Consider the following 16,250-nt stretch of genomic DNA (forward strand, 5'->3'; position numbering starts at 1 on the left):
GAGGGAGAGAGAGGGACAGCCCTTTTAAGTCGAGTGCACATTTGCACACGTTCCTATCATGAGCCATAAGTGGGTGATGGGTCCCGCTCGAAAGTTGCCAGCTGACTTGGGATCGAATCCGGCCTTCGCCGGGGATTGAGGGATCTTGATTCTCGATTCTTGTTCAGTTGTTCTCACTTCTTTATTTTCTTAAGGCTCAGTTTGGTCAAATATGAAATATGTATAATATAAATATATAATATACAAAATACAAACTGAGCCTTAAGAAAGTATACAAGTGAGAACTGAGAACAACTGAACGTAGGGAGTTAGGATTCGGACTTCGGTCTTTGGAAGAGGGCAGAGCCACGGACACCCCCTATGGCCCTATGTGGTCGAGCCATGGGCTTATCAAAAAACAGAAGCGGGTCCATTAAAATGCCTATTCCGAAAACGTCCGGATCTACTACTCACACCAACCCCTAATTCATTTTACTTGATGATCGTATTTGCTCCTCACATAAGGCGTCTCATACCGATCTCACATACATATCCTATCACGCATTGAAAACATTTTCCATACTTATAAGTTATTATTCACAGGAGATATTTTCAATGCATAGTGGATGTGTCTGAAGGCACCCCTGTGTGAGGATCAGATCCCATCCTCGAAAATTAGGAATGGATTGGAATCTATTCTTCACAAAGCATTTTTCACACCAACCTCATAATCACATCCTACAGTGTATTAAGAACATCTTTAAAGGAATAGGCACGAGGTGGATTGGGACATTTGGCCAAACATGGATAATGAGTTCACATCGGCACCTTACTCTCACAGCACATCCCAAGTGTTTATTAAGAACATCTCTCAATGACAAATACTGGAGATGTTTCAAATGCACATTGAGATGTGCATGTGGAACACTCTGTGTGGGACGTTGATGTGATATCTGGGAAAGGATCAGAATTTTCTAGCACCTGTTCATAAGAATTTTGGCCCATTTAAAATATGGGAGAATGACTGATAACCCTAGTGTCAGAATTTATAGGCTCAAAGTATATTTGGGTTAAGTGCCAGGTTGGAATTAATGCCAATTCATGGACGGGTATGGGTGCATAGAATGTGATTTTTGAACTTTCTGAATGTTTATAACTTTGTAATGAGAATCAGAAATCTACATTAAACTTGTTCATACTTTTCCGTTAAAATATCAACTTCAATATGAAAGATGCCTTGAAAAAAAATGGAAATAAAAAAAAAATCAATATGAAAGGTTTCAATTTGCCAAATCGATTATCAAAAAAACCAGGTAATTATAAATTTAAGGGCATCCAGTGAAGATTCTCTAATTAAGATCTGTATGTCATGCATCCAATTAAGAATCATTTTTAAATTTGGATATATGAAAATTACTTGGAGCTGAAAATTTTAGCGTAGAAAAATTAACCATTTTTTGACAGTTGAAATTATGATTCTTTCGAGAAAATTAAATTAAACCAAACAGATCCTTATTTTCCAAACTTAAAGCACATAAACACCACTAAGATGTCCACTGGAAGTGGGGTTGCAACTTGGGCCAAGTTGGCTGGTTGAGGTCAACCCTAACCCACCTCAGTGTCTTAAAACCTCGATCCTAACCCTAATCTAATCCAGTCTGGTGACTTGGTTGAGCAGGATGGGTACTTGGTTTGGATTGGAACCCTACCTACCAAATCTATCAAAACATTAAACATTCATAACTATATAATATACATGAGAAACACATATTACATATAAAAATGAAATACAAACATCTAATGTTCTACAATAAACCATCTACAATATAAAATGTACAAGATACATAATTCCAAGTATAATGCGTCATGATTGAATTCGGTCAAATTGTCTAAGACATCAATCCCAACCAATTAATCCAAATTCGGTAAATTTTCTAACTGATTGTAGTCGAGACCTAGGATTCAATCCCGCAGTCACCAGATTTAGGGGCTTATCTGTTTTATGGGCCGTAGGACCAATCATTATGTCCTACATCGGCCATAAAATTACATATGGCCCACGATCGCGCTGAAGTGGAGTAAAATAATTGGTCTCACAACCGATATAAAGAAAGAAAAATAATTATTTAATTCAACTAATTCTTTCTCGGTGAGAAGCATTTTAATATGTGGAACTTAGATGATAGAGACTGGGGAGTCATCCCAAATCATGTTGATCGGAGTTGGCTTGCCATTAGGTTGTTATGGGTTGTAGATCCAAATACTGGTAGGGCCCAGCCTGATGGAACCCAGATACATGACAGAAGCATTTTTTTCCATCACTTCTTGGATAAAAAAAAAAAAAATTTGATGACTGAATACTAGCATCATCACCTTGTGGAAAGAAAAGGCTTAATGCACATGAGATTTGGAGTTAATTGTACATAATTTTTCAATTTTCTATTAAAATATCTTCATGAATTTGTATGATTCCCCACGTTTATGTCTTATCCTACTATTTATGTTTGGTTTGTTAGCATTATTATATCGGTTGCGTGTTTTACCACCAATTCAAAAACAGCCATCATGTTGTTATTATTGACCAAATATGGCTTGATAAACTTGGTGGCATTTTTCCTGATATTACAACAAATTTATTTAATTATATGTTTTCTTTCGTTAATAAATTATTAAAATATGCCTAATTGTTTGAGCCTTGAATGAATGAATTGGGTCCAAATTGGTTGCACTTGAAGGCTGTGTTATGGGCTGCATAACCAATGGTACCGCCCTACAGGTGCCAACAAATTGTCCCCATACTGGATCCTGTTCAAACCCTTTTGAGGGCTTTTCTCTTCGGAAAATGTAAATATGTAATGTTTATTTCTAGAAGGTCATCCCTTTTTTTTGTGAATGAAAGCTTGAAATTAAGTTTGAAAAATGGGTCATAAACTTCAAACTCAAATACTCAAAGATAAAAGATAAAGATGGGATATCTTTACCAAATACTAATAGTCAGCTTTTGTGTCTTTCCCAACTTCAAGGCTTAGTTTGGAAGAGTGCAAATACCATAGTTTTCAAAACCGGATTGGGCCGAATAGTCGGACCAGAAAAATCGGGAACTGGTCACCCGTTTTCCCCTAAAACCGCATTTCCTCTAAAACCGTTGATTTTGGTCAGCAAATCGCTGAACTGGCTGGTTAATCATTCAAACGGTTTTGACTGTTTTTCAATTTTTTAATTTTTTTTTATTTTTTTGTCAGAACGGACTGGCCATTCGGCTCGAACGGTCGGACCGTACAAATATGTTTAATGCAAAACCTTTGTATAAGAAATTTCTAAGGCTCAGTTTGGAAATAATACAAATACAAATATGTACAATACAACTACATACAAAATACAAGGTTTTGCACTCTACATGTTTGTATTCATATTTCTTCCAAATTAAGCCTAAGGTTGCGTTTGTTTGTGACACAAATGCCGAACCGAGTATTTATGCACCCCGGTTCACGTTTGTGAGCATTTGTTTGAAACGTAAAAAAAGTAATGATTATCAACGTAGACACTTTTGTACTCTAAAAAGAGAGCACTATCGTACCAATTTTTTGGATACAAATTTGTATTCATTTGATAATTAACCTTTTGACCAAAGTTGAAGCATTGGAGCATAATATAGTTGGAGCAGTTAATGATGGGCCCACACCTTTGCACCGATTTCAAACAAATAGGGTGAATGTAAAAACGGTTTTAAATGTGAACCATGTTTGCATTCATGAACCAAAAAATGGGTAAATATGTAGTGTACATATTTGCATTTGCATTGCAACTAAACACAACCTAAGGTTCAGTTTGGAAGGAGTACAAAAACAAGTTTGAGAGTGCAAATTTGTACATTTGCAAAATCTTGTATTTTGTGTTATTTTGTATGTAATTGTATGTATTTGTACATTTTCCAAACTAAGGTGTACAAATATAAATATGCACAGTATAATTTCATACAAAATAAAAAGTTTTGCACTCTACGTATTTGTATTTGTAATCCTTCCAAATGGAGACTAAACTGCAAATATAAACATGTGAAGTGCAAAATCTTGTATTTTGTATTGTTAAACATGTTTTTGGATTGCCCATATTTGTATTTATACTCTTCCCAGATTGAGCCTAAAAATCTTTGGAACAGGTGGTACCTTTGGCTAATCTTCCTTTCTAAAAGTCAATTTTAAATATAGACATTTTACCTATAGTTTTGTTACATTATACTATCATTTTAAGACCTCAATATTTAGATTGAAAATTACTTGGAAAGGGCTTATTCTATACCCATGACAATTTTGTTTAGGCTATGTTTGGTTTGAAGGAAAATCCAAGGAAAACCTTTACAAACCTTGTATAAATTTTCTGTCTTTTTCATACTTTTTCATAATGGGTGGTCAAAGGAAAATTTATGATTGTTTCGTTGGGTAGAGATTTCTTTCTCTCATGTAGGGGTGTAAGTGAGCCAAGCCAACTTGTGAGTTATTTGAGCTCAACTCCTTAAAAATATTCGAACCAAGTTTGAGCGTTGTAGTACTTTGCCTGAGTAGCTTGTGAGTCTAATCGAGCTTCTAATAAAATAATACTTTTTAATATATTATTATTTATAATATAAATAAATACATTTATAATAAAATTTATTAATATATTTTTATTTATAATATTTTAAATTAATATAAATTTATTTATAATTGGGTCGAGGCGAGTTGAGATCAAATAACTCATGATGAGTATCAAGCCGAGTTTTGTGGTCTAAGATTTTGAATCAAGCTTAAGCTCAAGCCACCCAAAATTCAACTTGAATCGACTCGCCTTAATTACAATCCTACTTTCATGTGTCAAAAAGTAATACTATACAAAAACCAAGCACCTTAATAAATTAAAAAAAAAAAGTCTTACTCTTACATCAGCAAAACCAAGCACCTTAATAAATTCTTCTCCATCTCTGATCTCTCTTATCCATATATATCTTCATTTATTTAAGTTTTTGTCCATTCACTGTAGAAAACTTGAAATTCCATGTTGTTGCTTTCTTTTTTCTGTTGGATCATGCAAATAAATTAATTTGGTAACCACTACACGTCTTTGAAGACATTTTTTAGTACTTCTTTCCAGAACAGACGGTCATTTACGTTTTGAGTGAGAGGCTAGCCACGTGTTATGAAGAAAATGATCTGGTCTCTTATTCTCTTATATGTTGAGATAATATTTTTTTCCAAATCCATGTCCACTAAAGCATCTGCCTCCTTTTCGTCAAATGAAAATGAAAGCGTCCAAAATATATGTATTATCAATTGTCCAACGTGGCCAATAAACTGGCCACGTGGCATATAAAACTGTTGGCATGATCGGGATCCAAATAGCCCTTTTGAAACTACTTCTCCTATCAATTTATCACTCAACAATTTTGGATTACTCTTGGACCTTGGACTTGGTTGGGCCCGAACTTGACAAGTGGCATATTTAGAATACGAGCTTCAAGAAGAAAGAAAAGAAGACCACCACAAATAGAAAGGCATATGTAATGTATATAAAAAAATCAATATATAAAATACAATGAAATCTAATGGCATCCTATATGTAGTAGATCAGTATATCAGATGAACAAAATGTAAAATACAAATAGATAATAAAGAAATAATACTGTATTTAGTATTTACAATGTCAATAGAAGAGAAAATAGGGCCATGATAATCACGAGGCCCCAACAGCGGCCCACTCCATGGACCCCACCATTGCTGGACCCCGACCCCGTTTCCCGACTGGACGCCGTTGATGAAGTAATGTTGGTGTTGGGATTCGTCCCGTACAGCAGCTGGATTCCCTCGATATCATCGCTCCAGAGCTCCACCTTCTTCGTCCCCGATGAGATCGTCGGGTACATGATTGCATCTCCGTAGGAAGAGTGTCCCAGTCCCAGCAGGTGCCCTATCTCGTGCACAGCAACCGATTCTAGGTCCACCGCCGATGATATCGACGACTTACTGGCGTCATCCACTACCCAATTCTCAGCTCCGTCTAAATGGAACCGTCCGTCTGTTGGCGAAAACGCATGGGCCAACGTTCCTAGGACCCCGTCAAAAGGCTCGCCGTCGCTGTGATCCCCTGTATAGAATGCGATTTTTATATCTGCCGTCGAGTAACTATCGGTCAACGTGAAGGTTAACGGTGTCACAGCGGCCCACCGGGTGAATGCCTTGGCAAACACGGCTTTAACAGAATCTGATAACTGGTTATCAGGTAAGAAACCATATGTGAGGTCGAGCCTTGAAGAGGGCCAAGTGGGCTGGTGAGGGAAGAATGTGTAGTGGGCAACGGTGTGCAAGCTATGAGTGGAGGCGGCCGACTTCCCCGAGTTCATCGTATTTGTGCCATTGATTATGTCTGCGACACCGCATCTGGGTCGGATTAGCTGCTGTATCGTACTATTATCGAGGATTCCCGTGGCATTAAGATTGAAATTCTGTTGATATTTTTTGAGGGCGGATTCCATGGTGTCGTCGAAGTCGTCGGTGAAGTTGGAGGGTGAGTCGGGGATGTAACCGAAATGATGGAAGTACTCCTTCAGTTTGCCCAAGCCGTCGACTTGTTCTCCGTTGCGACATCCGGCGAATTTATGGAAGGACTGCCATGCTGGGGGCGTGGTGTTCGGAGTAAACCACGGCGGTACGGAGGAGGCGTTAGGGAAGAAGAACGGGAAGCCGGAGACGGACGTCGATAACAGAGACAGAAGAATCGCTGCTGCGAAGAGATGACATTCCGTGTGTTTCATTTTCCTCCTTCTATGTAGCCTTTCCAATGTCGTTCTTGTTTTGGACTTCGGGGTGGGTGGGAGTTGAATGAATCGGGGGAAGGATAGAAAGAGAAGGCAATGTTCATATGAATATCAAATTACTAATAAGAAGGAAGAGAGTTTGATTTTAACGAAATAATAACCGCTTTCGTAGAAGCCGCCGGCCTAAGTATGAACTATGGGAAATTGGAGACGTAGCCGGCAACTTAGAGCGGTTGAGACGTCTGAGTCAAATAGTCAATCATTTGGGTTTTTCTTTTTTGATGTTGATATCTACTATGGAAAAGGTATTTTCAACTGGGGTTTACGTTAGGGTTTATGTTTGTCTTTGTAAAAACAAGGTTTTAAATTTTAATAAAAGAATTTTGAGTTGGCAGGGCATCCATATTCCTTTAACGTTTCTTGTGGAACTAAACAACATCCGCTCAGGTAATAGGTTGAAGTTCTACAATAAGAAAAAGGGTGGGAGAAGGAACCAAGGATTATTTTAGACAGGTTCATACTTCATACATGGTCAAACGAAGGAGAAGAGGGCTGACTGTGTCCATCGACGTCCTTCGGACTATATGATAAGAATGGCTTACGCTGAAACCAACTCCAGCGGCCTTTTTGGTTAATGTAATTCTCTATGCTCATCATTACGGATAATTTATCCATGTGTTCTGTTTTTTTTTTTTCCTTTAGAAAATAAACATAATTCATGCTAACATACTCGAGAGTTGAAACTTCTTGTAATTAATATATCCTATTGCAAGCCTTTTTTTTTGCCAAAATTTTGCTACAGTGTTTATCTATAGAATTTTATCCATTTGTTTTATCAACACAATCCTATTCATGTACTGCGTTGATCTTCTAATTAGAGTTGGGGGAGTGATCTCGGCAGAGCTTTCTGCTGGCATACACTGGTTCTTGAAGTATGCTGCAGGGCACATGTATCCTAGGGCAAAATGGGTGGTGGCATGCTATTTATCTTCAGTGCCCAAGTCAGGCTTCCTTGTCTGCAAAAAAAGTCAAGTTTCCTTTCCCATTTCCAAGATGTTGGTGTGTTGATTGAGAGAATGAGAATAAGAGGTACATTCCCTGGAATTAGTACCAGAAGGTTGCTCTTTATCTGTAAACAATAAATTCCAAATGGCGTTTTATTTTCTAATTAATCATTGATTCTCTGATCATGAAGCAGAAATTCTGTCAACCTTTTATGTAAAGGAAAGAAAAAGAAAAGAAAGCAGTTTTTTGTCCCTAGATTCTGTTAGTTGCTTCTGTTTAATGATTCTTGATTTGTTTCTAGATACTTTTCTTTAGGGATGTTAATTTCTACCCTGACCGATCGGGCAGTTTTTTTTTTTTCTTGAAGGACGGATTTTGGGGTGTGGATGGGTTTTGGGATTCTACAACCTGTACAGGTACAGTATTAGGTTAAACCCCACCCTCCCTGATCTGCATATTGTTGGAAAGCATATAGTTTTATGTATTAGGTGTTGAATTTAATGATATTTTGAATTTTATGTGAAAGATAATTGATAGTTTATGTGTTTTTTACATGTCATAGTCAAATAATTGGAAATTTTGCTGTTTATTTATGTTTTTTACTTATGTATTATTTATATATAACAAGAAATAATAGGAAATTAGGTGTGGGTTCTAAACCCACCCCGCCCTAGCCTTGATTGTGGGGAGAGTAGGGTTGGGGAGTGTTTTGCATTTTCATGTGTGGGGAGGGGTTTGGATCTTCAAAATCCAACCCACTACGGGTTTTAGGGCAGGTACGGGTTGGGAGGGTTAGGGAGGCGGGTAGGCTCTAGAATTTACATAACCCTTCCAGAACCCACCCCATTGCCATCCCTATTTTTCTTAGATTTATAGTTGATTTATTTCTGCTAGAGAGTCTTTGAATTAGTTATTACAGGTTATTAGTTTGATAAAACTGAGTTATTTTACTGATTTTTTGACAGGGTACTATTGTACTTTTGTTTTGAGCCATGGGGGTACTCTTCTACTTTTGTTTTGAGTTATGATTGCCCTACTTTATAAGGCATCCGCCCAGCAAGTGAGATCACTTTTTTTAACCCAAAAACTTGCACCAGCTGCTTTCAATTTTATTTTTAGTGTTAGTGATCTCCACTGTGAAAATCACTAGAGCAATCTGTTTGGTGATGCTCTCTGCAGTAACCTTTTACTATCATATATATAGTTTATGAATTTACAAAATCTAGGGGCTGTGTTTAAAGCCTGAATACATTCAAGCTTTACATATAATGCTGCCAAACAAATGAAGATATACAAACAAGATGTCTTACTTGTATATGCAGGTGCAGCATATTATTGTAGACACTGAAACACATACACACACACACACACACACACACACACACGAACATATCAAGATGAATAAAAGAAATGAAAGAAAGAATGAAAAAGGCCTTTACCTAAAGCTGGTCCTGCCTATCTGGTCTTGGGAGGGATTGACTGGGTATGGACCTAATGTCTGACATTTTAGTATGAAGTGGCTACTCTTAGACTCGTATTCTCATGCTGACCCATGATTTTACCATCACACCAAGCAAGAAAAAGAAGTTGACATATAAGTTCAATATCTTTTCACAGTAATGGAACAAGTTGTTCCTAATCGAAATGGGAAGTAATTTGCTCTTTTAAGTATTTTTTTTTCATTAATTTTAAGAATCAATATTGGTAGGCGGGATAATACTTCTTGAAGATAATGAAACCCTCCCTAATTATAATCCGAATTTTCTGCAAATGTTGACTAATCCAACTCTTGGATTCCCAGCAAGTTGCTTTGTAAAGATCATTGTACAGATTTGTCCAATTTAATTACTTTAAAGTACAATATTCTAAGAAGAATCTGGAAAGTGAATATTCTTGAGAAATTGAGTCCAAAATTGCGCTGTGAGCAGGGCAAAAGAAATCTAGTCCTGACAGTGTTTAAAAGAGCAGACTTGAGAAATTAATCCCAAGGCTATTGGGGTGAAGGGAACAACATCATCAAAGGAATACACTGAATGGTACAAATTTGTAAAATAGTACAATCTTTGGAAAGAAATAAGTGCAAAATCAGCAAAATTTTGGTGTGCAGTGATTATTGGGCAGGCGTGCTTTGAGTAGTTGTTAACATTGGAAGGCTTTCAGCTTCAGCCAAAGGGCCCAGGCCTGATGCTGTATAAATTCTTCAATTTAGGTACCTTTCCAACCCTAACATTTATTGCTAGATACCTGCATGCAATTTTGTTTTGTTTTCTAATGCAGCCTTCAAGGGGCTTAGAGAGCTCCCTGGTTTCTTTCCTATTGGCCCTATGTAGCACCAGTTATGACCAATTTGGACCTGTGAATTATTTTTTGCATTTCTAGAACATATTAGATAAAAAATTACCTGTTGCCCATCAAGCTGTCCTCATAATCGATGATGGATAGAAAATAAACAATCACATTAGGAAAAATAAAATAAAAGATCTCAGTTGACTCCAGTTTTGGCAGTGCACGCATACAATTTGCAAAGTACAATTTAGGTACTATTGCCCTCCATGCATATGCATGTATGATTACCAAGGTTGCCTATCCCTTTTATTAATGACTATGAACAGTTTAGTATTAGAAAATTTTGTAAAAATATAACTGTGAGAGTATATGGAGGGTGTTAACTTTCTTATTTAGTCCTTTGCTTCAGTGGGTATTGAAGATTACTTGTTTATGGCATGTCTATTGTTTCTCTGTCAGTGGGTATTGTGTGTTCAAAAGTTTTTTGCCTCTCGTATGCAAAAAGTACTTCCTTATATAATTTTGTTCTCTCCTATTATAAAAGTAAATGCTTCAGTGTATAAAGGCCATTTTATTGTTTAAGCTGAGTGTAGGCACATGTCAAGAAGAGTCATTCATCACAAAGTACAATGATTGCAGTAATGGGTGGGACTTGGTTACCTCTCGTTGGCTTAGTGTATGGAAAGGAATCATGCAGTACTATGATGACTTTAGTGAAAGGTCTAGCTTCAAATTGAGGGACAGTAACTAGGTTACTTGAGAAATTATAGGTGATCAATCATTCTCCTTTGTCAAACACTTCTTATTAGTTAATAAGGAATTGATAATTTGATGAGTATTAAATTGCAGATTGCAAGAACAAAGCTGACAAAGTAAAACTAGAGGCTATACCTTGCACAATATTACTGTAGAAGATAGCATAGATATATGAATTGTATGTAAGTAGCAATTAATCAATGACTAATAACTTGATGCCTTTTATCCTTGTTGAGTCCCTCTTTGTTCCTTTCTGAACCCCAAAGGCATAAGTAACAGTTTGATAAACATTTCTCTTTTGGACCTTTGGTCTATGATCTGGAAACAGGGCAAAAATGGTGATGTAATTGTTGCATTCTCAGATGTCGATCCATCTTTCATTTCAATGCTGGAAATTTCTTCCAAGGGAAGATGTCAATGCCTCAGTGAACAAGCGTCTTGAAAAGCATCACTGAGGGAAAGGACTAATACTTTTGATCAACCGTATCTGTGGTATGCAATACTTACAGGTCATCATCATCTGCTTTTTCTTCATCTTATGAATATTTTTATTAAGCTCTATGCAATTTCTTTATTCTCCTCGCTATGTCTATTATAACAAGTAAATGTTAACATAATCTACATAAATAAACTGATTACATATGCCTCTTGTGATTTTCCTTTTATGGTGGAAGATTATGTACCCCACGCAATTGATCTGTTCTGTGTGTCAAAAACCAGCACAGATGCTTCATTATCTCCCCTAGTATTCTTGGGTTCCCCTTCGTCAATCAATATCACATTACAAGGGGTCCTTGCACAAAATCAAAGCATCATCTCTCCTTTGCTTATATTCTACAGCTTGTTACTCCACCAATTGGTGGTTCACCTTAGCAGAAATATGATAAAGGTTTATTCTTTTATGAACCATTATGCTTTTTGTACACAGTGAAAACATGATGAGCCTCTTGCATGCCACAAGTTTTCTCTTGCATAGAGTTTTTGGTCTCTAGTTATAAGGGCTTGCTGCAGTGGAAAAAAATTTCTAACCTCTGCTATGAAACTTAGAGTTGAAGCACAATTACTTTGACCACCAGTGAAGCCCTGGTTTCTTGGAGGGAAACTAAATGAAACCTCCCACAAGGGGCTAGCCAATCCCCAAGAGTTCTTGAAATAACTAAAATCCAAAAGGTATATTTGATTCTATGTATGGAGTTGGGGTGCATACTTCATCCACGGAACCACCTTATTAGGAGTATCAGCCATATGAAAATTCAAATATATGTATATATGTATATACATGTATGTATATATAGGTATGTATAAACATGTATTTTATTAATAAATAGCATATAATTGTGTTTTACATGTAATATATGAAATATTTTATATTTAATTTATGTTTTTAATTCAGTTTTAATTTTTTATTTGTAAAAAATATAAAAAAAAATTGCAATTTGAGGCCAAAAAATGGTTTTTTGAAAAAAATAATAATGGGGCAATGCATCTACGGTTCCTTGGGACGCATAGATCTCGAAAAGTTGCCCAAATAAAAAAAATCACCTCAATTGGACATCAGAGTGCAGAGTTATGGCCACTTGAAGTTTGCATACACAGTTAATATGCAACCCACGACCCGATCACTGGGTCAAACGGGTCAATGGTCCAACCGTCCGGATCAGACGGTTTTGACCAAGTCAATGGTTTTTTTACCTTCTTCGGATTTTACTCAAACCGGATCCGGAATCTTGACCAGGTGATGGTTCAAGCGGTTCAACTGGCTGGGTCAACGGCAGGTTGAAAACACTTTTGTTAAGACCTTCCATTTTCCTCAAAATTCATAGGCTTAAATTAGAAATTGTTGCTGGTTAAGATGATGGGAACATTCATCTTCTTCTGTAAAACTTAAAGTTGACCTAAAATTACTTTGATCACCATAAAAATCTAGATTTATTAGAGGAAAACCAAAGAAAACCTTCTATATAGGGTGCTAACCCAGTGACATTGCTATTTATCAAAAAAAAAAAAAAAACAGTGACATTGCTCTGATAACCCTATCCCAAGAGTTCTCTAAGGAACTAAAAGGCAAAATGCAAAGTTTCTTTCAATAATAAGTTCCTTACAATGCTCTGATAATGCTTATCTATAAGAAAATATTATTCTTGACACATCACTTTGATATAACAAATAAGTTAGAGCTGTCACTGAGTCAAATTGACCCAACAGACTTGTACTTATCCAACCCTATTACATATGATCTGGGTGACTGGGTCTGCATTTTGGTCCTGATCATAATAGGGTCAGGAAAACTAGTATAGACATGCCACTCACCTTCCACTTTGTTATGTGTTTCTCATGGTTCACTTGTAATAATTTCATATACAATGTATATATATATATATATATATATATATATATATATATATATAATTAGCAGCTAAAATAATTGGGTCCTATCAGGTCTTCCATGGTGCCAGTAACCACCCTCATCTTTTTCATTTTTCAGAAAAGGACTCCTCCCCCACCATCATCATTTTTTTTTTATGTTAAAAAGAGAAGTTAACCATAATTTAACAATGATTATGGCTCTAAACAGAGTAGAATGATGGAACAGAATTCATGTAGCCAACCTCATATTAGTTGGGACAATGCTGAATTGAGGTGAGCATATGTTAGAAAGGGACATGGACCATTGGATCCCACTGGCTTTTTCCATACCCCCTCGTATCTACCATTTAAACCAGTCATCCTTCCAATCTAAAGACCAAGCGTAGATTGAACAGTTGACAGTCCATGGTATGTTTGTGTGGGAAGAGGCAAAACTTCTTGAATATAAAAATTTTGGCTGCAACTGAATAGAAACAGGGGCAACTGAGGTTTCTCCTTCCAATTTGACCAACATTCATTTGATCCAAAGACAAGCTCTGCATGTTTTGAAACCCATTTTCCGTGTTCTAATTCCATATTTCACTTTCAACATTAACACTCTCTATTGAGTTTCTGCAATGAGATGGAGCACTTTGAAAACTCAAGACAAAAAAGACTGATTTAATCATAGCTACACGCCTACACCCTAACAGGAAATGAACAAAGATGGAAGAATGAGAGTATGGGTGACAGAATAAGTCTCATTAGGTTGGACCCAATATGCCCTATTAATAAAGGAGTTGTTTCTGGGTGTATTACACCGAGACCCTATAGAGTCTAGGTTGGTACTGGTTCTGTGTAATTTCTCATTGTTTGATACCAGGTCTACCTTGATCAAGGTCAGACTCAAGCAAATTCTGGTCACTAACCAAGCTGGCCATCGCTTTCTTGAACCACATGCAAAACTTGTGATCTTGATCCTGTTGGACTAATTATTGAAATTCCTTTTAGAGATGTCAAAATCATGACTTTTGGAAACTTATTTGGGCATAGAAAACTGAGGCAAAAATCAAAATAGTAGGATTATAACCTGGAATTCTTGATTCTATTCTTTGTAGCTCATTATGAAGTGTAGTAACATGCGTCGTCTTTATATTTTATCCTCATCATGGTTCATGGCATTATATTATATCATTCATCAAGCATTTCCATTAAGATCAATTTGGGACCAAGTCAAGGTGTTTCTGGGTTTCTGTTAGAATTTACCTTGCTATTTTGTGAATGACTTTATGACGTTGAATTTTATGTATATAGGTATGACCTTGTTGACCTCACACAGCAAGCTTTGGCAAAATATGCAAACCAAGTTTCTTGGATATCATCAAAGCCTATAAATTGAAAGATGTCCAAGGAGTTATTTTCTACAGCCAGCACGCACTTTATCTTGTGAAGGATATGGACATACTCTTAGGTTGACATAAGAGGAAATCTTCTAGGTCCTTGGTTACAAAGTGCAAAGCAACTAGCACAACATCTGGAATAGGGAAAACAGGCATCATATTGCTCCCGTTTCGAACCATCTAGCAGTTGGTATATTTAACATCAATCCTTAATGAAAGTGATGCAATTATATTCTATAATTTGAATGGAATCAGGAACTCAAATAACAATTTGGTTCAACAACACAGAGTAAGAAGCTAGCTTGCTTTGTGACTATATGAGCAATAGTTTTAACATTCTTTACAGGTCAGTTTTTCATGAAGTTTTTTAGTGTATCTGTATCTTCTCATTTGGCACCCTGTGACAAGGAACAAGGAACACATTCTCTCTCTCTCTCTCTCTCTCTCTCTCTCTCTCTGAAAACTAGGGAACAAGTATTGGAGTAGTGTTTTAGAAGACTTATTGTCCACGTGGTGTTATATATTTCAGATATTTACAGTAAAGTTTGTAGAATGGATAAAGCTCACATATGGTTGGCATTAACACCCAGTACATATTTCCAGTGACTTGTTCAGGTGATGCTCTCAACATCTCCCGGTGGCTATACAACAAGCCCTGACAAATACCACAAAATAAATCATGGTGAATGACTTGGTTACTCTACTTTGGATCATCAGCCAGATCTTCTATTCTGAATGAGATGCAGATTTACAAATCCTTTCTAGAGAATAATTGGGATGACTGCTAGAAATTAGTCTTGAGGTGATGCAGAGAGTAGTCATCCCAAAATAATACTCTTTGATATATACTATTTTCTTGATGTTCATTATTGTTCTAAATGTGCTTATAAAACCCAGCTCCCTGGTTAAGTGAACCAGTCTTAATTTGGATGGGTATGTTAAGGACCAACGAACTGGAATGATCCTTTGGCATTGTTCATTTGGCAGCTTTACAATGTATTGCTTAAACTTTAAAATATAGTGGTGGACTAGGGAGAAATATAGGAGGACCAAGGGCAATCTTGAGAGGTTAATTAAGTGGAGTTGAAGAAGAGTTTGGGATTTATAGTTGATAACTGGGGCAGGGGGAGAAACAATATGGAAGAGTTAAGGGTAAGTAATTAAGATTTTTAAGTTTTGAATTTCGGATTTATAATTCGAACCCAAGAAGTTCAGGTCAAGAAAATAATTAAAAAACCAGACCCCAGAAAGAAAGTAGTTAGAGATGGTATATTTCAGAAATGATCAATCCGCATCCACATCTGTACATATTAATGGGTCCATTGACAACAAAATGCGATTTAAATGGATAAAAAAAAATTCCAAGGCAACCCGCCTCATTTGCTTTTACATCTGTACATGTAACGTGAAGATGTTTGCAAGTGCAACGCTATTGGTGGTGCACATGTGCACAGCTAGCTATATCCTTCCCTCCTAATCCTAGTTGAAGAGACAACGGCAGTTAACCAGTTATGAGTTATGGGGGGTCCACCCCAGAGGAGTTCACACCTCCGCCGCATAAGGGGCCGCCCCACAGCATATCCCTGTCGTGTATCGAGAACATCGAACTGATAATGTCATTATCGGGAGATGTTACCAATACACGGCAGGGATGTGCTGTGGGGCGGAGATGTGATCTCCGAGACACAATC

General features: G+C 36.8%; 1 protein-coding gene and 1 long non-coding RNA gene across 2 annotated transcripts; one reads left to right on the forward strand and one right to left on the reverse strand.

The window, feature by feature from the left end:
* Positions 1-5,497: 5,497 nt before the first annotated feature.
* Positions 5,498-7,393, reverse strand: MMP (matrix metalloproteinase). The gene has a single exon (XM_088941830.1). It carries the CDS (start codon positions 6,761-6,763, stop codon positions 5,648-5,650), a length of 1,116 nt encoding a protein of 371 aa, XP_088797956.1. The 5' UTR covers positions 6,764-7,393; the 3' UTR covers positions 5,498-5,647.
* A 3,442-nt stretch (positions 7,394-10,835) lies between these two features.
* LOC148854031 (uncharacterized) lies at positions 10,836-15,552 on the forward strand. Its single transcript, XR_016095070.1, has 3 exons — positions 10,836-10,995; positions 11,142-11,322; positions 14,474-15,552. It is a non-coding gene; the product is annotated as an uncharacterized LOC148854031 (long non-coding RNA).
* The last annotated feature ends 698 nt before the right edge of the window (positions 15,553-16,250 follow it).

Source organism: Nelumbo lutea, chromosome 4, assembly GCF_056320005.1.
Source record: "Nelumbo lutea isolate HS-2025 chromosome 4, American lotus-T2T, whole genome shotgun sequence".
In the NCBI taxonomy this organism is placed as follows: Eukaryota; Viridiplantae; Streptophyta; class Magnoliopsida; order Proteales; family Nelumbonaceae; genus Nelumbo; species Nelumbo lutea.

Coding starts and splice junctions, on each gene's coding strand:
- MMP (XM_088941830.1), bottom strand. CDS start 6,763: ATGAAACACACGGAATGTCATCTCTTCGCAGCAGCGATTCTTCTGTCT.